The following is a 23,086-nucleotide window of genomic DNA, read 5'->3' on the forward strand; positions in this document are numbered from 1 at the left end:
CATTCTACAAAACAACTGACCAGTATTCATTGGAAGTGTGAAGGTCATGGAAGACAAGGTAAGTAGGAGGAACTGTCACAGAGTGGAGGAGACTGAAGAGACATGACAACTAAATACGATGTAAGATACTGAAGTGGCTATGGGAACAAAAAAAATTGAATAAGGTCTGTAGTTTAGTGAGTATTATTCTACCAATACTAATTTCTTTATTTTGGTAATCATGCAGTGGTTATGTAAGTTGACATTAGAAGAATCTGGGTGAAGGAAATATGAGGGCACTACAAAAAGCTCATTGAAAATTTTGTATTATCTTGCAGTTCTTTTTTTCCACAAAATTTTTGAAGTACCCTCATATGTGAATTATCTATCCATATTTATGCACATTTTCTGTAAGTCTAAAATTATTTCAAGATAAAAAGTTCTTTAAAAGTGGTCTTCCTAGGTGGTAGAATAAAGATAGATTTCTATTTTATAGTAGTATAAGTACTACTATATTTTAAAGTAGCTTATGATGTGCAGGATTAGACGTAGCAATTTAATTTTTCTGTGGCTTCCTTACCCAATATCTCTCATGCTCCAGCCTCCAAATGTTGGAACAATCCATCAATAGAAAGTTGAGTACAGTTTCATTTATAGACTTAAAAATAGAAGCATAATGATCAGAGATTGTTATCATTTATCATTTATTATTAGATAGGTCTTGGAATAAAGAGTAGATTTTTCACATTCAGCTTTATTCCTTGTCCATTAAGCCATAATGCTTCTTACCTATAATTTAATGTTTTAAATAGTTATATTATTCCTTGGTCATGAAATAAATTTGAAACAAAATATCAGAGTAAATGTTTTCATACTCTGAATTTTGCTTATTGCTAGTCATAAGAAAAAAAAGAAAAAAAGTCATGCTATTCTCAATAAATTTTTAAAAATTCTTGTATTAGAGGTACCATAATGTGTTTCTAAAGTATTGCCCTAAATTTCTGAAAATTTTAAGGCATCTTTTGTTTTACATTTCCAAATTGTTTTTCTTCTGCACATGCACACTGCAGTTAATTGTTGTGTTCCTTGAACCCACACTAAGGAAAGCTACCCATGAAAATGAGGTCCCATTTGTTAACTTTAGTTTTGTATTTTACTGTTAAAAAAAAGTCATTCTAGATTTTACAGGTCTGAAATTTATTTTGACCATATCTGATGTGTAAGAAATACATGCATTTTATGTTGACGATTTCTGTTCATCATATAAAGTTTGAGAATAAATAAGTTTTCCATTTCCATAGAAAAGTGTTGGTACATTGATAAAAAAGTAATTTGAGAAATTAAGCATATATTGAATTCTCAGGGATTAAGTTTTGAATTGTGTGTGTGTTTGTGTGTGTGTGCACACACTTCAGTGATGTCTATCTCATTTATGTCCCCAAACCTCTAGATTTTCTCTTTTAAGCAAATAGAATTAACTTTATGATTAATAAGTTATCTCTAAATTAAACTCACTGGACATATATATATTAAACATTACTAGTTTTATGAGTAGCATTTGAGCTGGACACTTTGGAGAGCTCTCATATTGTCTGAAATGTATAACTTTACCATTTTGTGAAGAAAAGAGGAAGTAGAATCTTCTGGAAAACCATAAAAACTGTGTAGTGGTCTTCACCCAGAGCAGTAAAAGCACTTACTTTGGGGTTATTTGATGTTGGTTCCTTGATAATTCTTGAAAGGAGGTAGATAAGAGTTAAGGAGGAATACCAATCAGGAGACAGAAACCACATCAGTTAGATAAATAGGGAAATTTTAATATAGTGAATGTTTTACTAGTAGAAAGTGGTTGACTACTAAAAGAGATAAAAAGAAATTCTTAGGGGTCCAGAAATAGCAAGCACATGCTTAATATCAGCTACTACCTAGTCTAGGGTGAGGAAGAGTGGATAGTAAAGAAACTAAGGACTGGGAGAGGCCCTCCTCCAAGGCTAAGATTAGGCTTCTTCAAAGAGTTGGTGGCTGCTAGGGAAACACCCGGCCTGTGGGTGATGAAGAAGCATGCCAAAAGGCATGGGCTGAAGTGGCCTGCTGTTGCCTGAGAGTGTGGGCAGCTTGATGCTGGTCCACAAGTTTCTGGGGGTTCGGGGCTAGAGCTGCTCAGAAGCAGCCCACTGTTGGAGGGCTTGGGCTGGTCTGAGCTGGCCTATAGAAGTAGTCTGCCATTTTACAAGGATTGGGTTGTCCAGAGCTGCTTAGGAGGGAAGTGTTTTTTCCCCTTACATTATCATTCCATTGACCTCTGTTGATAAATGTTAACATTCTGCCAGCAAAGGAGATGTTTACAGAGTCCAGCTCCAGTATTGCAAAGCAAGTGAGGGAACACAGTGGATTTGGAGCTGAGATACTATAAATTGTTAACTGGCCCAGAAGAAATAATTTATTGTTATAATTCTAAGATGTAGTCTCATAAATCAAAACTTTCAGATCACAAAAATTTAATTCTCTGCTTGGTTCATTGTAGTGCTAATTATGTTCTCCATAAATATTTTTTGACTTGGGTTATCATAATGTTATTGTCTAAATTTTGAGAGGGCAACCAAGAAATTGTTCTCTATTTTGTTTCTTTCTGAGAAGTACCCTTATAGCTGTAGATCTCCAGACAATATAGCCATGTAGCTATAATGGCTGGTGCACTCACTGGCTGAGTGCCGGTCACGAAAAAGACAAAAAAAAAAAAAAAAAAAAAAAGAAGTAGATTTAAAACAGAGATGGCCGGCCTGTGGCTCACTTGGGAGAGCGTGGTGCTGACAACACCAAGTCAAGGGTTAAGATCCCCTTACTGGTCATCTTTTTTAAATTAAAAAAAATAAATAATAAAAATAAAACGGAGAGAACTAGGCCAAACCTCAAAAAAATGAACTCTGTGTGTGGTGAGCACAACTAACCCCATTCTGCATTTACAGATAAATAAATGATGGTTGGCAGCTGTTGCCCCCAAATTTACATTTCAATGGTCTAGTAATATCCCATCACTTTCCTACTACTTCACAGTGATAAGGAATAATTAATGATTTGTTAATAAGATCAGATCTTTGATTATAATGTACAATAGACGTACAAATTCTATATTTAACTTTTATTTGCCTTTTAATTGCTATGGATTTCTGGGCTTACTACTAGGTACTTTATCAGACTGAAGAAATTGTTCCTATTATCTCTTATCCTCAGTCCCAGTGGATATCACAGTGTATTTTCTCCAAAATAGAAAAGGCAGTCCAGTTCCATTACATGTTGTAAAATGTTGCAGTGCCATTCATTTTAGCTGTGGTTGTCAGTTAACTGGGACAGCATTCTGGGAGTTAAGAACGAATAAAAGTGGCAAGCAGAGGATTTACTAGTGTTTTTGTGTTGAATGGTTTACAGGGGGAATACTATTGGCAGGTGAAGAATTCTTCTGACTTTTAACCACTAGAAAAGAGTTTTGGGCCAAGAGAGGGTAATGTATTAAGCCTGAGCTCATTTAAAATTCTTCTTTGTCTGACTGACCATCACATTACAGAGCAGTCTGCTCAGAATGTCTCCAGTGTCGGTTCTGTGACCTCCCAGAGCTTCATACAGCAGTTGGCTTGAGTGGAGTAGGCCACTCTGCTTCTGGGAAGAGAAGAGTTCTGAGCAGTAGCACAAGTCCTGAAATATTGATGTGGCCACTCCTAAAGTATAGCAGTATGTTATAGTTATAGGCAGTATGTCATTCAAGCTATTTTCATTGCCCAGCAATCATAATGCTGAACCTATAGGTTGTCAGTCAATTTTGGTAACTACAAAGTAGAGTTTGCCTTTGGGGGCATTTATATAAAACATGTATATATAATTATATAATATGCTTATTTCAAAAGATGTGATATTTTTTAAATGCTTAACAAAGATTGAAACATTACCGTCTTTCTCAGTACCTCCCTTAGATCATATATAGTCATGCTGGTGCACACAGATGGAAGCCCCTTTGCAATTATTCTGTTTATATGAATATGTTACAAGTGTAGTGTATCAAGTATTAGCATGTACCATATGAAATTGCCATTTTTGAAAGTAAAAAATGGTCAAATATTGGCAAATTCACATGGTTTAACCTAATAGTAACATATCAACTGTGCTAGGATTTGGAAGTGTACCAAGTCATTAAAGTAAATTATTTAAGCCAGAGCCCAGATTAACAACAACTAGACAAGAGACAGAAATGATGTTAAGGAAAGTAAAAGTTAATGAGTGATTTATGACTCAGTCCTTTACTGCAACAGCATAAGTGAGGAGTGATGGTCATAATTGTATTAACAGAAAATGTTTTGATCAACAGATTTTTCATTCTCTGAAAAAATGTGTGTTATGTCTAGGATTATATAAATCATAGCAGGTTAGCTATTCCAAATTTGCTTATGTGCTTGCCCTCCTGCCACACCACACAGCAGATTATTATTTCTGAACTCTTCTGCCTTTCTGATTTTTAAATATCAAGGGGATTGTCCCATGGTGGTACTGTACCTTGGATAATAGTTACTTGTTTTTGTTTTATACTTAATGACAACCTTGCCTAAAAAAATGTTAGAAAGTACTTCATCAACCATTGAGGTCATGCATCTTTTATTGGTCTAACTTTATATTCTGATAGTTTCTAAATATGGTGTTTCACTGAGGTCTTTCAATTCTCTGAATGAAATTATAATTAGTTTGATATTATTTTTAATAATCTTCATTCTTATAGTAAGGTATAATTGTTCTTTTGAGAGTTGAGCTATAGATAGTAAGTATTCGTTAATAAAAGTGGCCAATTGACATATTTGTTTTTTCCATTTTTAATAGAAGTTGGATTTTGGGTTGTTCTGTCAATTTCAAGAAAAGTGCTATGGACAACAGGTAGATCCCAGTGCCATCTCACTGGTAATAGCAGTCATTTTGTTCTATTTCTTTCAGAATGAAATTATTTAAAATATTCGTTGTGACCTAGTCTGAGTGCACCTTACCATGGTTTAGAATATTTCTAAATTACATTATGCCATACAGAGAATTACTTATTTACTGATTCACAGCTTTACATGTTACGTGCAGTTAATGCAATGTTTATAAAGTTGATGGGGTGGTAAATGTGCAAAACTCTTTTACCTTGAAATATGGAAGTGCTCAAAATAGTTTTAATGCAGTATGTTTTTTATATCTCAGGTATTAATGTAGTTATTGATTAGAAGTATTTTGCACTAATTTTAATTACTTCCAAACTTGGTAATAACATTAACCTCACTTTTTGGGCAGTGATGTGTTTTTTGTAGCCTTTTGATTCCATGATACTCAGATCATTTTCCATGGAACATGATTAGGTTTTTACAGTTCATGCCCATGTGGAAAGTAGAGATTGGCAGCCATTTCTGCTTTGCACATTTGGAAACCGAGATAAGTCATGTAGTTCATTTCTGAAAAAAGAAAGAATCCAGTATGCAGAATCTTTCGCTCTCATTTAAGATTAAGTGACTATGTGTAAGTTAGGGTTTGAATGTGTTATCTTGCTGAGCAAATTTTTCAATTATCCTTTTTCAATTATCCTTTTCTCTAGCTACTTCCATCCACATGCTAGAATTTTTGTGGTATGGTCATCTCCAGATGAACTTTAGAACATTTAAAAAAAATTTTAAATTGTTTTATAAGACAGTGAGAAGATTAGAAGAGATGAAGCAGTTCAAAGTAAATATTAGGGCAAAAATTCTGAATGCAAAAATTGGCATGAAGTTATTTACAAATATAAGAAAGTACCTGGATTGTTTCACAGATTGAAAGTATGACTTAGTGAGTATGTAGAAGGCAGAAGACCAAAAGCTAAAATTTAACTTAAAATCTAAGAAATATCTTAAATAATGTAGTAACTTCTACATTTTATTAGTTCCCTTTTTGGTTATAGGCAATGTTTAGAAGATATGGTTGAGGATTTTTATTTAGTTTCTCACTACTTTTATTTTAGCAGATTTAGAGATACAAATGTTAGTGCCTTGGTAACGTACAATTCAAGAAATGCTGTTTTATGTTTAACGGTAATGATACCTACTTGAAATTTTATTTATATTTATTATGAAATATATATATTATATGAAATTATAGAAGTGCTAAAAGAAATGCAGCCTCTTCTGGAAACACCGCCATGCTCAATGCCTCGAAATCCAGAGGCAATTTATTTATATTTGTATAAAATATTATAAGCAAAGTAAAAAGAGAATAAGAACTGCGATGGATTAAGACAGAAAAATCAAATTTGGTTTTATTCAAGAATTCACAATGATATGTAAACCTCACTGTCACATGTGAATGATGCTAGGAAATTAACTTGTTATTTTGAAAACTGGTAAATAAGGGGGAAATAAGCACTTATCCTGCCCTTTTTATACAGATGTACCTCAGCATAATCAAATGATTGCTAAGAGGAAACACTTCTTTATAACTACGTTCTAGCCAATAGATGAAGGGATGATGGATTCACATCATTTTGCCACCCGTAATGAATTAATGGACCTGGGCAATAGCTCCTAATATCACAAGAGAGACAACCAGACATTACATACTTGTGATGGAAGTACATAGCAGCATCTAAGAACTAGTCAAAAATTCAAACCCAAATCTGTTTACCCAATTTATGATACTGCAGAGGTCAGAAGAGCACTTTAAATATTGTCATACGAATATAATCAGCAGGATCTAGAGTTTAGGAAACTCTATGGGAGTTCTTCAAGAAAGTGGGCAGCGGGAGGCAAACTGTTTATTGAGAGATTTAAGGTAAATATTTGGATTATGATTGGAAGAGACAAATGTAAATAAGTGAAGGAAAGAAAGAGAAAGAAAAGTAGTGAAAGAGAAGGGTGAGAGAGAGACAGTTGGAGAGAGAGGGGGACCGAAGGAACCAATAAAATGTTAGCACTGACTGGCTCTTTAACGATTTTAAGGAGTTGATGATTTTGCTCATGTGTGATAATAGTATTGTGGTCATGTTATTTTAAATGTCCCAATCTTTAAGAAATATATACTGAAATATTTATAGATAGGATTTGCTGCAAGGTTATTCAAGGTTCTTGAGGAAGTGAGTAGGGATATAGATGAAACAAGATTGAATAGAGTTCAGAATTGTTGAAGCTGGATGATGGGTACGGCAAGGTTTATTATCCTCTTCCTTCCGTTTATGTTTGAAATTTTACATAATAAAAATATATGCCTAAAATTAGAACTGACTATCCCACAGAATAGTGAATTTCATGCCACTGCACTGTGTTCTAAATCTGTAGGTCTGCAGTGGAGCCAAGAATTTGTTTTCATTAAGCTCATCAGGTGATTCTAATTATGTCAACCAGGATTAGAAACTTCTGGGCTAGATTCTCTCTAAGGTCCCTTCTCATTCTAAGCTGAGTCTGTTTTTCTTAGAATGGTATGAACAAGACTTGCTACAGAAATTCAGGGACACCGTAGTTGGAGTGACTGGCAAAGTCTTGGTAAATAAAGTAAAACTTAACTGAGACCTTGAAAGATAATTAAGATGTGCACAGTGGAGTGTGAATCAAATCTATTTATTAATTCCACAAAAATTTTTTAGTGCTTCCTCACTACCAGACAGTGTGTTAAGCACTGGGGCATGGTTGTGATCAAAACAGTAATAATGACAATAATTTTGAACCTCATTTAACATGGAGGATTTGTGTCACCATAGAGGGAATGCTGGATTTTGAAATAGGAGCTTTGGCTCTGGACCTACCATGGCACTTGCTCTTTAATATATATAGTAAGCCATAATAACTTCTCTGAGCCTTGGTTTTCTGTTCTGCAGAATAAGACTGGACCATTCTAGCTCTTGACTTTTATAAAAATATGATGCATGAAGATATTGTTCTATTCTTTACCTAGTGTCTTAGTCCTTTCAGGCTGCTATAACAAAATACCTTAGACTGGGTAATTTATAAACAACAGAAATTTATTGCTTACAGTTCAGGAGGCTGGAAAGTCCAAGATCAAGGTGCCAGAAGATTTGGTATTTGATGAGGGCCCGTTCCTCATAGATGACAACTGCTTGCTGCGTCCTCAAGTGGCAGAAGATGCAGAAAAAACTCCCTCAGGCCTCTTTTATTAGGGCATTAATCCCATTAGTGCCCATGATCTAATCACCTCCTAAAGTCCCCACCTCTTAATACTATCACCTTGGGGGGTTAGGTTTCAACATAAGAATTTCGGGGGACACAAACATTCAGACCATAGCAGCCGTATATGTGGATGGTGTGGTACACGGGATAAAGAGGTTTTTGAACCTATTAGTAGCCATGAAATTTACTTGTCAGTGGGATGTGGGGAGTGTATTTTCTTTTTCCTGCCTCTGTAATATAGTTCTATAAACATGCATTTAAGCTCATATAGTTAGATTCTCTCCATAAACTGAAACAGGTTTGATCTTAAACTCATTTACTGTCTTAGAACAGAATTGATCTTGCTTTCACATTTGATTCACCCTCTATAGATTTTTAGAGGCAGATAGCATTTCTAGCTCAGTTTAACTATGCCAGAGTTAACAGTGGAAAGGCTGGGAAACCAGTTGTTATATTATTTGTTTGCATTTCTCTGACTTAGTTTTGTGTGTTAATATTCGTAGATCATTCAAATTAATAATTTCTGCCATCCTTGAGCTCTGCCAGTCAGGGTATTCACTTTTCACACATGTTAAAATGAATCAGCACTTATTTGATTGTTATACACACAGTTATAGTTGCTGGGATTATCAGGAGAAAATAATATGTTGTATTTCATTTGCAATATTAAACATAAAGTCTCTTTGCAGATAGTATCTTAAGTGTGGAATATGACATAGACTATTACTTTTAAAAAAATATTGTACATAATATAATGGGCAGATCGGGATTTCAAGTCAAGTAAACCTTATTCTGAAAATACTAACAGTATGATCTAGAATAAGTTATTTAAGGTTTCTAAGAAGCAATTTTTCTCATCTTCAAAATTGAAACTAATATCATGTTCCTCACGGGCTATTTTCAGAGTTAATGAAATACCACATGTAAAGAGCCAGCACAGTACCTACCACCTACCAGGCAGTCAACAAATATGATTTCCTTTCTTCCCTCTTTCCTTCCCTGCATTCATTTTACTGTTTTTTCTTACTGTTTGGTAAAGAACTCTGTAGTATTTTTAAAGGATTGGTGTCCAAGAAGTTTTCCTTTCTTAAAAAATTTGATTTTTTGTGTCTAAGTATAATTTATAAATAAATAATCTGTGATTAAGGAAAACAATTAAGGAACAGTTTCTCTATAATTATATACAGGGACATGGAGGGAAAGGAATATGATATATCAAGAGTCTACCCTGTGTTGGGCATGGTACAGGTTAACTCATTTAATACTTCTATCAACTCAAGAAATAGGTCTTATCCCCATCTCATTTTATGTCATTAGATGAGGAAACTAATACCCAGTTTAAGTTACCCCAAATCAAACTGTTATCAAGCTATAGATTTCAGATTAGAATCCGTATCTTACTTCATAGCTCTTCTGCTACTTTTCATTTATTATTTTTAGTCATTGGGGAGAGAAGAGTAGCTTTTACCTTCTAACGAGAAGAGGGCAGGGGCAAGGTGTACAGACAATCTGAATTGTCTGAAGGACTTTTTAAGACATAGTTTGGTAATATGTCATATTCCTCAGGTATGTTGTAATAGAAACAAAGATTGAGCACTGTTATATGACATAATTCTTAGACATGAAATTATTAAATTAATAATTGTATCAAATTAAATTCATACATGGCTGTAAAGTCTTAAAAGTATTTGGACAACTTTATTTCTGTTTATTGCTCCGAGACAATTTAGAAGTATTTTGGACATTTCTCTATGTTCTGTGTATAATATAAGAAGTAAATACTATAGTATATTATTTCAAGTTATGCTTAGCTGTCAATGATAGTAGAATAACAAAAATATAATTCTTATTTTGGTTTATAGTATTACATTTTTCATCTTTTATTGAAAATGAAGACTGTGTGACAGTGCTTTTCAACCTAAATTTGATTATATAAGAAGAATTAACTAATGGAAATTAAGCCATATACTGCCATTTTTCAAATTTAGTAAAAAGAAGCTATATTTGAAAGAAAATAAAAAAATATTAAACTGTATACTAGCCAGTAAGGTATGAAGCAGCTAATTGCTTCCTGTCCCTTTTGAAATTACTCAGCCTGAAAAAAAGATAGCATGTATTGATTTACTGTATAGTAAATGTCCCATTGTCTCTCCTCTTCTAACACCCAGACGCACACACACATACACGCGCATAGCACACATACATGCACAGCAGTAGTGGCAGCGAACTGCATACCTAACCATTTCTTTCATCAAACTTACGTAATAAAATTAGAGTGAAGTATTTTCTTCCTTGTAAAAGGAAATGGCATAAAATTATTAAAAAGTGCAAAGTGAATGGGAATCTGTGTTATCTTGAATGCATGACACATTTGCTTTTAAGCTCAAAAGAAAAATAAGTTTCCAAAGGAAAAACAAATACTTCCTGATAATGTAGTTTCAGTTACTCTATTTATATGTAATATTAGTATCTATTTTACAGATATGCATATAGATATGCATATGTGATATTAGAAGCAATTTCAAAACAACATAAATTTGATAATTTTTTTGGAAGTCAGTTTGCAAATTCAAATTGTACTTCTCAATATGATTTTTTGCTTTATTCCAGGAATAATCCACTAATCTAGAGAATGGGACTTTTATTCATACATGTGTTTTAACTCCTACATAGATTTTTGTCTTGCTATTTGCGAGTTTTCTACACGCATCAGTTTTGGGTTTTTTTCCTAGCATAGACTTTGAAATGCTAGTTTTAATTTCCCTAAAGCCAAATCAGTAAACTTAGTGAGAGGTTCCAAAAGAAACAGATTTTATAGAGCAAGCTGCCCTGAAGGGTAATCTCATGTAAACATACAGATTTCATAAGTATATTAACGTGTGCATGCTTCTTTTTCTTAAACAGATGTAAATTATTATCTAAGATTTTTAATTGTCTGTGATCTCGGTTGCTTCTGAAGCTCAGGTTGTTAGGAATTCATCGTATTATAGGATCTTGTGCTTTATCTTCAAAGAATCAGAGCATTTGTAGAAGAGAGTATTTTGTGATCAAAGTGACTTTCCCTTTGTCACATTTTATGTTATTTAATATATTTAATGTATTATTGTGTATCCTTTTGTTAAAAAATACGTATACCCCCAAATATTTCTTTGGGAATAAATTTACCCTCTCTCTTTGTTTGACATTAACATCTATTCTCGAAAGAGCTCTGTTTCAGATTTTTATGGAGCTTTATTAATGGCTTTCTTGAAAATACACCAGCATCCCTTTCATCCCAGAATTCTGAATGCAGACATAGCCACAGTAGTAAGGCTGCTGTTTACTGGTGAGTTTCTGTTAACATAGCCACCACTCCTGGGTTAGATAATGGACTCAAAGGTTAAGAGCAGAGGATCTCAACAGCTCTAATCAGCAGGGCTTTTCCAGGGCTAATTACCTCTTTACTGCGCTGACTCTAATGTGACATGTTTATTGCCTTAACTAACAACTCATTAGCTTAGTTGATGTTTTTGTCAATATTAATTCGTTCATTTAAGCCAAGTCAAAGCTTAAACAAAGATGTCCAGACTGAGAAACGGGCAGCAGAGTGACTTTTGTTTGCTCATCTTTTTTCCCCCCCTTATTCAACTTCAATAAAATAAATGTGTAGAAAGGAAGTATTTAAAGTACTTGTATTCAGAATGTTGGTATTTGTCCATTTACCAGCATATAAAACAATTCTGAATTTATTTCTCCTGTGCTTGTTTAGTCTCCATATCACAGCTTACTTAATATTTAGTGGCTACGGAGGGCATACTTCTGTGGTCTTTGACTGTGTGTCTGTGAAGGGTTAACATTCAGCAGTTCCTTGTTCTAGTTGAATACTTTACTATGGTTATTAGAAACGAGATCAAATAATTTTCCACATAATTTTAATCTCTACTAGACTCCCTATAAAATTACTTTGAGATTTATCTTATAATGATAGCTTACTTACTTAACATATGTGAATTATTTAAAAGTAGAGGCAATTGTGAAGTTATAATAAAATATTTCTTTTTAGCTTTTTGCCAAGCTTTTGGTTAACATCGGTGGTATTTCCTAGAGAATGTCATTGGTTTGGTTTCATGTAGTTTTTAATAATAGTTAAATTCTTAACACTCTAGAGTGGTGCAAATATGAGCCTTTGACTGAGGGTACATTGATTACTTTGGGTAGGTACATCAGGATCTTCAGAATTCTGGAATACATTTGACAGGTCTTCTCTCACAGGATGTTTAGTGTTGTATAGATGACCAGACAGGGTGAAGATGCATTCCTGTAGAAATCAGATGTGAGTGAAGCTGCAGTGTTGAGAGTTTCATCCCTGGAAAGGCCAGCCTCTGCTTCGAAGGCCAGAGACTCATTCTGATTGGTTGATTCCTGCAGGTGATCAGGCCTAGAGAAGAACGATAGAAGCTATGTATAGAACAAGGAATGCTTCTTTATTTTTAGTGAGAAATACGTATCACATAAACCAGAGACACTCATATCTATTGCATCATTCTTTACCTATAGAAGGTTAAATGGACACCAAATTACTATCAGTAGTCATCAGAAATCACTGTCACAGGAAATAAAAATACTTTAATTTGTATAATTGTATACATTCTATACTAAATACTCTGTTTGCCTTCCCTGCTTTCTCAGCTACTGTTCTTTCCTGAATCTGTTTGAATCAGCTTTTCTGCCTTTCACTCTACGAAACCAGTGACTGGTACACTGCCAAGTACAATAAACAATTCTCACCCCTTGTCTCAGTCTCTTGGTAGCATATGATAATTCCAGCTATGTTGAAACTTGAAATTTTCTTCACTGGTTTCTCTGACATCATCCTGTACTGCTTTTCACCCATCTTATTGGCCTATGTACACATCATTGTTATTTCTCTTCTTTCCAATCTATGAAAGTTCTTTTGTACCTACGTGCATTCTCTAGGCATCACATCCAGTCTCATGGCTTCAGTGCATGGATGATGTACATGGGTGATTTCCACATTTTTCATTCTAGCCCTGATGTCTCCACCAATCTCCAGACTTATACATTCAGTGATTTAGCTGACATCTACCTTTAGTTGTTTGTTATGTATCTCAAGTTTGACATGTCCAAAACTAAACTTTAGATTGCTGTCTCCTGCTTAAAACACACACACACACCCCTACCTTCTTTTCTATAATTGTTACTCATTTTAGTAAACATCACACCACCGTTCACCTAGTTGTTCTTGCCAGAATTCTTGGAATTGTACTCTTCCCTCTCTTTTTGTCATGACCACATCCAATCCCTAAACGAATCTTGTCTGCTCTATCCTAAAAAAATTTTTTTTTAAATTCAGAATTGAGACAATTCTCACTATTCACTATATCACTACTGTTGTAGTCCAAGCCATCACTGTCTCATGCTGGAACCATTGCAAGAGCCTCCCAATAGGCCTCCCTAATTTCACTCTTGCCCCCACTGTAGTCTATTCTGTACACAGCACATAAGTTGAAAACCTTTCTAAGTTGAAAACAGCCTCTCTTCCATGTAAACTTCACACTTAGAGTAAAACTCCACATTTAAAAGGCCCTGCATGATCCAATCCATCCTGAAGCTACCTCTGTGACTTTGTGTCCCATCATGGTCACTGTCATCCAGCCACACTGGACTTTTTGTTATTCCTTAGATGTCCCAAGCAGTCTCCTGCCACAGAGCCTCTTGTTCTTCTCCCTCAGATACCCGTCTGCCTCCCTTTCATTTCACTCAAGTCTTTGTTTAAATGTCACCTTCCACAGAGTCCTTCCCTCTCTGTCACTTCCTAATCTCTTAATCTGCTTTATTTTTCTTCACGGCTCTTAGTACTTCTTGACATATCCATTTGTTCATTTGGTTTATATGTCCCAACTAGAATGTGATCTTTATATGAGCACAAACTTTGTTGACGTGCACTTAAAATTGTGCCTGTTACCTAGCAGGCATTCAGTAAATAGTGAATGAATGAAAGTTTCATTCAGCTAATAGGTGCCAGAGCTAGAACTTAAACCCTGATGTTCTCTTATGTGTCTCCCTCTTTTCTTTCCTCCCCATCTTTCATTCATGCCATTCAACAGTCCTCTACCTTTTAGGGAGAGGATATAGAAGTATTTGGACCATCCAAGTAACAATCCAGTAGATTAATGAATTTTTTGATACCTCTTTGATCTCATAAACTGCTTTTATTATTTTGCTTTTTTATTGATGACCCCAGACTGTCAAACACTTAGCACTTTTTACCTTCCCTAGGCAGAATAAGGCTATATGCATGAAGTATATTCTTCTGTTTGTTTATAGGAAGATAAAACTGTCTCCTATCTTAGTCTGCCATCCAAAATATATTATACCAAAAGCAAAATGAGATTAAATTTTACTATTTGACATAACTTAGTTCATATGAAATTCAATAGAATAGAAAGAAAATATTTGAATTAAGAAGAATTTTGATTTTTAACTTCCTAATTTAACAGTTATTTTATGTTTTTCATTAAAAGAAATGACTTTTTATGCAGTACAGAATGTAAAAAGTTTAAAAGCAGTTTTTAATAATTGCATTAATACAAAGCACCTAGTTATAGAAAGGTTTTTAAATTATTTCATATCCATGAATAATGCACACTACATTGGAATTATTTTTGATCAAATCAAGTACCTGTATAAAGCAAAGGAATAGAATTCTAGATGGCACTCTGCCATCCTTGTTCTTTGATGGACATTAGCAAGTGGGAAAAGGCTTCATTCACTTGGTTACACTTTGAAATAAGTGGCCAATCATTATTAATTCCTTTTGCACTCATTGTAATGGCATAAATCATCATAAATTCATTTGGTTTAAAGTGCATATAATGTGTTCTCCCACAGGAGTTTCCTTGTAATTGAGCTATTAATTAAAGTATTTCTTAATATGACCTTTTTTCCTTCTGTACTATTCAGAGCCAAGAAAGCATAGTGGCCATTTCTTCATTCATGTTTTTCTTTTAAATATGAGGAATGAAATTGTCTTAACTAGGCTGGTGGACTGGCCTAGAAGTGATCAAAACCTGAGAAAATGGTTGTGTATATTTTCTACTAGCAGTATAGTAGTAATAGTCATGAATGATCTCCCAGGGCTCTTTGAAAAATTCTGTAAAATGCTATGGTTTTGTAATAATTGCAATTAGAACATTTTATTCTCCCCTGATAAAGGTTTGACTCTGGCTTCTGTTTTAGTTTCTAATTCTTAAAACTCCTCCCTATGGTTGATGGTTTCCTGATGTAAAATCCAAGCTGCCTTTCCTCTATCAAGGAGGTGCTGCATAATCCCATAATTGAGGCTCCTTTCTCTTCTTACACATGTCATTTCGTGTTTCCCTCCGTCAGCCTCTTCAGTTAGCCAGGGCCTGTTGCCGCTTTCTATGGGTGTAAGGGTTGCTAGAAGGCTTATGACAGCTGGTCCTAGAAACTCTCTGTGGGGTAACCACAGCATTCCTGTGATGTCTTCAGGCTTTCAGGGAAATGTGGGAGGGAAAACTTAGCCAAAAAAAAAAAAAAAAGGAAGAAATAAAATTACAAATGGAAGTCTGGATTTTACAACTTTTGAATGATCCTTTTTTATTTAGTACTATTTCTGCACAAGTAGAAACTGGGCAAAAAAAAAAAATACATGATTCATGTTCATTTCTTAATAGGATTTGTGGTCATGAGAAGATAAAGGTGTAGACAACTCTGATGTTCTGTTTCTATATATTATCTGGCAGTTGACTGTGTGTGTTTTAAGTAAATAAAAGAAGTCTATGTTGGGTGTGTCTGTTGCTGTGTGTCGAACATGCTGTGAAGAACTGAAGGTACTACTGTCAGGTTCAGTCCCTACCCTTGAGCCAAAAATGCAAGAGGGGAAAAAGTGAAACAGCCATGTGAAAGTGTTATTTATAATCAAACGAATAATGCTGAAAATGATACATGATGCTTAGAGAAATATATAGCTATAGTTCTTTATAGTTAATAAAGTGTTTTCATATAATAGGCATTCAATAAAAGTAGGGTATATTAATAAATTGAGTATGTGCTTTGTGATAAGGATAAATAAATGCTCCAGAAAACAAATTCATTAAGTAATTCTAAGTAATAACATTAGAGCACATATGTGCACGTGTGTGTGTTTGTGTGTTATGGCTTGCATATTAATGTTTTAAAAGAGCTAGACCAGCCAGATACTATGAAAATTTTAAACATTGGTATGTTTTTATTGGCCAGTCCATGACTGAATAATATTCATCTTGCCAAAGCAACAAGTGAGTCATAGGTTAATACTATCAGCTTTTTGACCTCAGCTTACATAGGCTTGGCTTTGCTATCTTTCTCTCAGTCCTTTTCTCATTTTTAGCATTTTGCTGTTACAGGAAAGTGTAAATATTTTCTCGCAGCTTTACTCTTGTAGCATTTTTAAATAACGGTCAGATTAAAATTGGAACTCTTCAAAAGAGGTAAAAAGCTTGAGAAAAAATAACACTAAAATATGAGTTATTGTTATTGCTCTTGACTGCATGACAACAGAATTAGTTTCTCAGCAGCCAGAGGGTCTAAGTTAATTGTGATTTATCCATTGCTGGGATTTAGTGCTTTCCGCTTTTTAAAGGGTTTTGTTTTGTTTTGTTTTGATTTGATTTGTGTTCCAGTGTTCTGAACCTGTATGCTTATTGGTAGTTCATTTCTACATTTGGCTAGGCATATGGGGGGTGTGGTGGTGAGGTGCTGTGCACTAAATTCTCCTGTAAAGCTGCCACAGTATCTATACTACTCACCTCTCTTACGGGTAAGAAGCACCAATAATTTGATAACTTAACCTTGAGTATGGCCCCAGATTGACTTGAATAATACTGAATTCCACCCTGTAACAAGTTGAGTTAGGAGCCTCTTGGCATTCTTAGTCAAGAGACAGTGACGAGTAATAAGACTTACAGGTTGTAATACTTAAAGAGAAGGAAACTTTTAGTTCCCCCAGGACAGTAAATTTATTACAAATGGCAATGATTTTCAGTCTTTTGGATATCACAGGTTAGTAAAATATCCAAAAATAAATTCTGAGGGCATGTAGTAGTGTTTCGAATTTTTTATATTGCTTAATTCAAAAATTAGATAATACCAGCATATGTATAATTTTATTAAAGAAAACTTTTATTCATCCAAAAAGCAGTAAGAACATAACCTCACCAAAAAAAAAAAGTAGTAAGACCGTACCTCAGAATAAGTACTCCTTTATATTGAATAATTCTAGCTCTATGAAAGAGACTACATTGTTTATATTTTTCCCGTTTCACCATAGAACCATGTAAGACTTGGAAATTTCTAGTTGGTGTATAATTTTGTTGACTGTGCTGGACATATGTGGTGTAATTTTCAATGTTTGCCAAAGCAACAATTATGTATTAAGTACTTACTAAATATAGAGCACTGTGTTAAGCCTATGCCAAACATAAAAGTATTTATTTTAAATTTCACATGGCCCGGGGAATTTACCTGTTTAGCAGTTATAAAAAAGTAAATAAATACATAAGTAATAGCTGTGGACAATAGAAGAACTGCCAAAAGATAGTATATCATTGTTTATTAAATGTATGGACAGTATAGCTACCCCATACCATTCTCCCCTTTCATGTAAAGTAAACCTCAGTTTTGTTGAAAATGGCAATATGCCCAGCTAACAAACTGCATTTTCCAGGCTTTTTTGAAACTAGGGGAAGTATGATATAATTCTGGCCAATGAAATGTAATCAGACTTTAAAAGATGCTTGACTTAACTGGCACATGTCCTTTTGTCCTTCACTGTTCTTCTTCCTTCCTGGAAAGTGAATGTTTTGCTTGATGTGGAATTAACCATTCTGTGGCCATGACGCAACTAAATCAGAGCCAAGACAATTACAGGGACCTTGGTATGGTTATCTCTAGCTGTTGCACCAGTGACAACAATCTTCTCATTGTGTGAGAAAAGATAAAACATAATTTATTTAATCTTCTGTTTTGGTGAGATTCTGGTAACTGCATCTGAAATTAATTCAGAAGGAAGAGGAGATGGATTTGAGATAAATTGTAGAAGATGTATTTCTGTTAGGTAGAGCGTCATGAATAAAACATGGTTGTGGAGGTGCAAGTTGTGTTCGTCGATGTGTACTGGTCATTACCCATGGTCTGGGTCACAGAGGCCCGGAGTCCTTACTTAGGGCTGCAGCTAACTACTTGCCTTCTGTGGTTCTCAGTTTATCTCATCCAAAACACAGAAATAGACAGATTTTTCTAAAGTCCATTCAATTCAGAAATTCTATGATTCTAATTAATCCCGTTGGCTGGGGATGAGTAGATCAGAATTAAAAAGGCCCTAGATCTTGCCCTTTTTTAATCACAAAAAAGCTCCAGTATTGATCTTTCAGCAATGAAAATCTGATCAGCTCTTCTCTTTGCTTAAAACTTTCCTATGGTTTCCTATTATCACCAGAATAAACAAACTCCTTAGCACAGCACATAAAGCCCCCTGTGACTGGGCTCTAGTAACATGTCTTGCCTCATGTCTCACTGTTATACTTCATCCCCCTTGCCCATCACCCCCACCCCCACACAGAATTTTTAGCCATATTGAACTACATGTAATCTCTTCATCTTGCCACGCTTTCTCTCATTTCCTGGCCATTCCACATGCTGTTCCTCTGCCTGGAATGTTTCTTTCCATTCTCCTCCCTTTTCCATTCTCCTCTCCTCCTCCTACTTATTCTTTAGGTTTTGACACAGAAGTTACCTTCCCCTGGAAGCCTTCTTGTTCTTCCAAGATGGGACTGAGTACCTCTGTTAAGTTTAGTCTTGATACCGTGTGCTTATAAATATTAAAACACTGTTCATGATATATTCAAATTACCTGTTTGTTCACCTGTCTCCTTAATTAGAATGAAGTTTCTTAAGGGAAGGAACTGAATCTTATTCCCTTCTGTTTCTCAAACACGTACTATGATATAGCAATACTCAATAAATAGTTATTTGAGGAATCTGGATGGATAGGTTAAGACCAAATTGTGGAGAGCCTTGAATAAATGTCAGGCCAGTTGAACTTTTTAATACTGTCACTGAGAGCCTTTCATAAAGGGATCAGTCATGATGGTACATGATAGCATCTTTCTCCACCTTGCTTACTCAGGGAGGTACTATGTAAGAGTGATGCATTTACATAAAATAAGTATGTATTTTTTTTAAAAAATTAGATTTTATCTTATAAAGATTAAAATGTATAACTCTTACTAGGTACCAAAGATCAATAGGAAAGATACTATCATTACCTTATATTTTATATTTTATGTATTTTCATTGTATTTTAGCTTTCACATCACCTTGATCTGGCTCACAGAGCACCTGTATTATATTATATTAGAAAAACCCTAAATTAGAGAATACAAAGTTGAGAAAGGAATATCTATCCCCTTTTATTATCATGCAACCATTTTTTAAAGGCTAGTTCCTTAATATCAGCAGAAAGAATATATGATGAAGAAGTTTGAAGACTTAGGCATCCTAGATTATTCCTTCAGAACATCAGTGTCATTTTTGCTGGTAGCAGTAAAATCAAAACTATTAGCAAGGCTGGAAATCAAGAGGTTTACCTGAAAATCCTTTTTAATATCTGTTATTTACATGCTTTGTTTGGAATAAGTTGTCAGAGACAGATGTGGAATTTTTACATTTGTGTGTCTTTATAATTTCAAAACAGCTCATTAAGAAAACAAACCATACTCTCACTAGTAGATTTAAATTTGTGTGTGAAGTAGGCCATTTTTCTCTCTCCTTTCAATACCTTATACATGGTCTGCCAGAACTGTGAAAACTGCCCTGCCAAACTATAGGTATCTTTGCTTTATGTTACCTGGAGACTATAATTTGAACTAAAGGAGGGGAGATGCTGTAGGAGAATTTTACTTATGAGATCATTGAGTAAAATAGAAAATAATTTAAAGGAAAAGGTAGCAGTGCTCTAGGGACTGTATCCTGCTGAGCTGCGCATCCCCTCTGCGAGTCATGGGTCGTGCTTTGCAGAAGGGCAGCAGACACTCTGGTGGGCCTTTGCAGGGCCAGGGGTCTTCTGGAGAACCCTTACTAATTTTCCCTTTATGGTCATTTCATTGAAGGGCAAGTAATCACATCCTCTGTGCTGTCCTTCCCACTTCATCAGAACAATGATGGAAAATATCAAGAAGTCGGCCACTTATTATTTATTTTCACTTTCAGGAAATAATTGTCAGAGTGGTGAGGAAACTGCCTCTAGAGGTCCCACCACAGAAGCCCTTAGAAGCCAGCACGATCCCTGGTATTGCCAGAATGCTCCTACCTGTAATGAATACAGAAACGGTAGAGTGCAGTTAAGGAAGATGATGATTGAAGTGCTATGAAACATGGTACTTGGGAAACTTTACTTCCCCTTTGCCATATTACTCAAAGAATATACCTCCAGGGAGCCCTATTGCTCAGATTGGAAGCCAGTGCTGCTGGTGTTTTAGGATGTCTGCAGAAAACAGCAGTTGGGGTTTCTCTGCAGCTTTTACAACTTCCTGGAAGTAAATATTAAACAGGAAAGTGGTAGATTTCTTCACATTTTGAAATATTCTGACAAACTGGGGCGGGAGCTGAGTTAGAAATGTACATGCAGTAAAGGCAGATCTGTTTTCTATTTTAGGTTCATGATGTGTGCAAAGCACTGTGCTTGGTGGTTTGGAAGATGTAAAGTTCTATGAAACACAGTTCCTACCCTCAAGGAGCTGACAGACTTGCTGAGGAAAAGGGAAATGCACAGAAATGCCCATATTTTAAAAATATCATGTGATAAGGAACACATAAATGCTGGCAGAAAATGGAGAACAGTGGATTACTTTTTTTTTTTAAGGAGTTTATTAATTTTTCTAATCCAAAAGCAAAATGTGCAGCTTTACATTTTACATTTACATGGTTAAATATGAGAGTAAAATTTACAAATGCACTTATGAAGTATGAATTTTGAAATGTTTCCTCAAGGAGACTTTATACATATGTTCCTTTTTAGTTTACTACGGAAGTTGTTAACGCAAGGTCCATGGCCTCCTTGAAATTTTTCTGCAAATTTGGTGGATATGTATATGTAGTTTCCTGGGGAAGGGACTGTGGGCTTTCAACTGATTCTTAAAGGGTTCTTTTGGCTGATAAGAAATTCAGAGCCACTAATTTGCAGAATGCATTCATAGACTCTCATCTTGGCTTTCCAATACCTTTCACATCTTTTCACTTTCATTTCAATCCATTCCCATTTAATAATTGGCTATAACATAAAAATGATTAAATGCTTTTACTCAGTGATGTATTAAATTAATGTTGATATGCCTTGTTCTTAATCTGGGAAACAGACAAGTTCAACAAGTTATCCATAATGAGCCCTGCCTGCTGTTTATTGAGCACCCACCAGGTCTGAGCTCCTGGCAGTACACTTATCAGGCATAAATTTATTTAACATACAGACTCTTCTGTGAGAGATAGCTATTCTTATTGACATTTTACAGACAAGGAAACTGAGGTTCAGTTGAGTACCTTCCTCAGCCTGCCTCCCAATAAGTTATGAAACTGTGGTTAATTCCCTATCTTAAATCTGAAGCCTGTGTTCCCCTTAATCAGTATGTATACTGTTCTCTGATTTATGAACTGTTTTGTCTCTTCCCCTCAAAAACAAACAAAAAACCTCTTCTCAATTACAATTTGCTTTTCATAATTCCTAGTGTTTTTCTTTTTCGAATGCCAAAATGCCTTTTGAAGCAAATGGGTCTTTGCAGCTTAATAGCAATCAGGCTTAAGTATACAAACTGTCAGCCTCATCTTCAACATAAAGGAATACATGTTAATTAAAATCCAGATCATTTCATCAGATTTAGACATAATATTGTGCTATTTTAAAAATTTGTTTAAGAAACTTGAAGAACTTACTACATACTTAACATCACTGTACTATATTGGCATGTACATCAGAATATAGAGGAAAATGGATTCCTAGGGAGAGAGACTTTTTCGAACTATGCATTCTACCTTCTTCATTCCTCGTCCCAACATTGCCTATAATGAGAGGTGTTACTGATAGGAGGTATGTTACATGTGAACTGTGTTAGATACAGAAGAAAGGTTAAAAAGTGCTATATTACCTTATTTGAAACCATCTCCATTTTGCAGAACACTGAGAACATTGTTTGGAATTTAGAATTACTGACGTGTTTTGAAATTATATATACTTATCTGTGTAGTCATTATGAATTGAAACACTTTAGGATCTAGTATTGCCTGTTAAGGGACGCCCCAACCCCTACTGACCTTAACAGCATAAAACATGGTAGTCTAGCTTGTCGCTTGAAAGTGTATGGCTAAGCAAACTATAAACTGGAGATCTTTTATACTCCTATTGTTGAAAACCCTTTGCGGTTAAAAAAAATCCAGAATGGTCTATATTTTGAAAATATGCTTCAGAGAAAACATCACAAAATAAAGTTACCGCTCTGCATTTATTTTGTAATTTTAGGCAAGGCACTGACATTTCTTCTGCTACAGCCGCCAAGCCCCAAACTTCCTCCACACAGTACTATCCGAAGAACAGCCATTGATCTGATTGGACGAGGTTTCACTGTTTGGGAGCCTTACATGGATGTGTCCGCTGTTCTGATGGGGCTTCTCGAACTTTGTGCTGATGCTGAGAAACAGCTTGCTAAGTATGTGCTGAATTCTAATTAATTTAATCTGTTGTTTTGTTTTGTTTTGTTTTGTGGAAGTCATCAATTTCTCTTTATAAGTTGTGTGTTTAATAGACAAAAAATACACAAATATCTCTATATTAAATTTTGGATATGGACAATGAAGGGGAAGCATGTTTCTGTAATTTTAACACAATTGAGATTTAG

General features: G+C 34.9%; 1 protein-coding gene across 3 annotated transcripts in view; it reads left to right on the forward strand.

Moving 5' to 3' along the window:
• Positions 1-23,086, forward strand: part of WDR7 (WD repeat domain 7) — a 362,337-nt gene that overhangs the window by 232,396 nt on the left and 106,855 nt on the right. For all 3 annotated transcript variants that reach the window (XM_063077001.1, XM_063077002.1, XM_063077003.1), the window contains exon 22: positions 22,711-22,897. In XM_063077001.1, the coding sequence (XP_062933071.1) occupies positions 22,711-22,897 (187 nt within the window). The remainder of the gene's footprint in view (positions 1-22,710; positions 22,898-23,086) is intronic.

This window comes from Cynocephalus volans, chromosome 13 (assembly GCF_027409185.1).
Source record: "Cynocephalus volans isolate mCynVol1 chromosome 13, mCynVol1.pri, whole genome shotgun sequence".
Classification (NCBI taxonomy): Eukaryota; Metazoa; Chordata; class Mammalia; order Dermoptera; family Cynocephalidae; genus Cynocephalus; species Cynocephalus volans.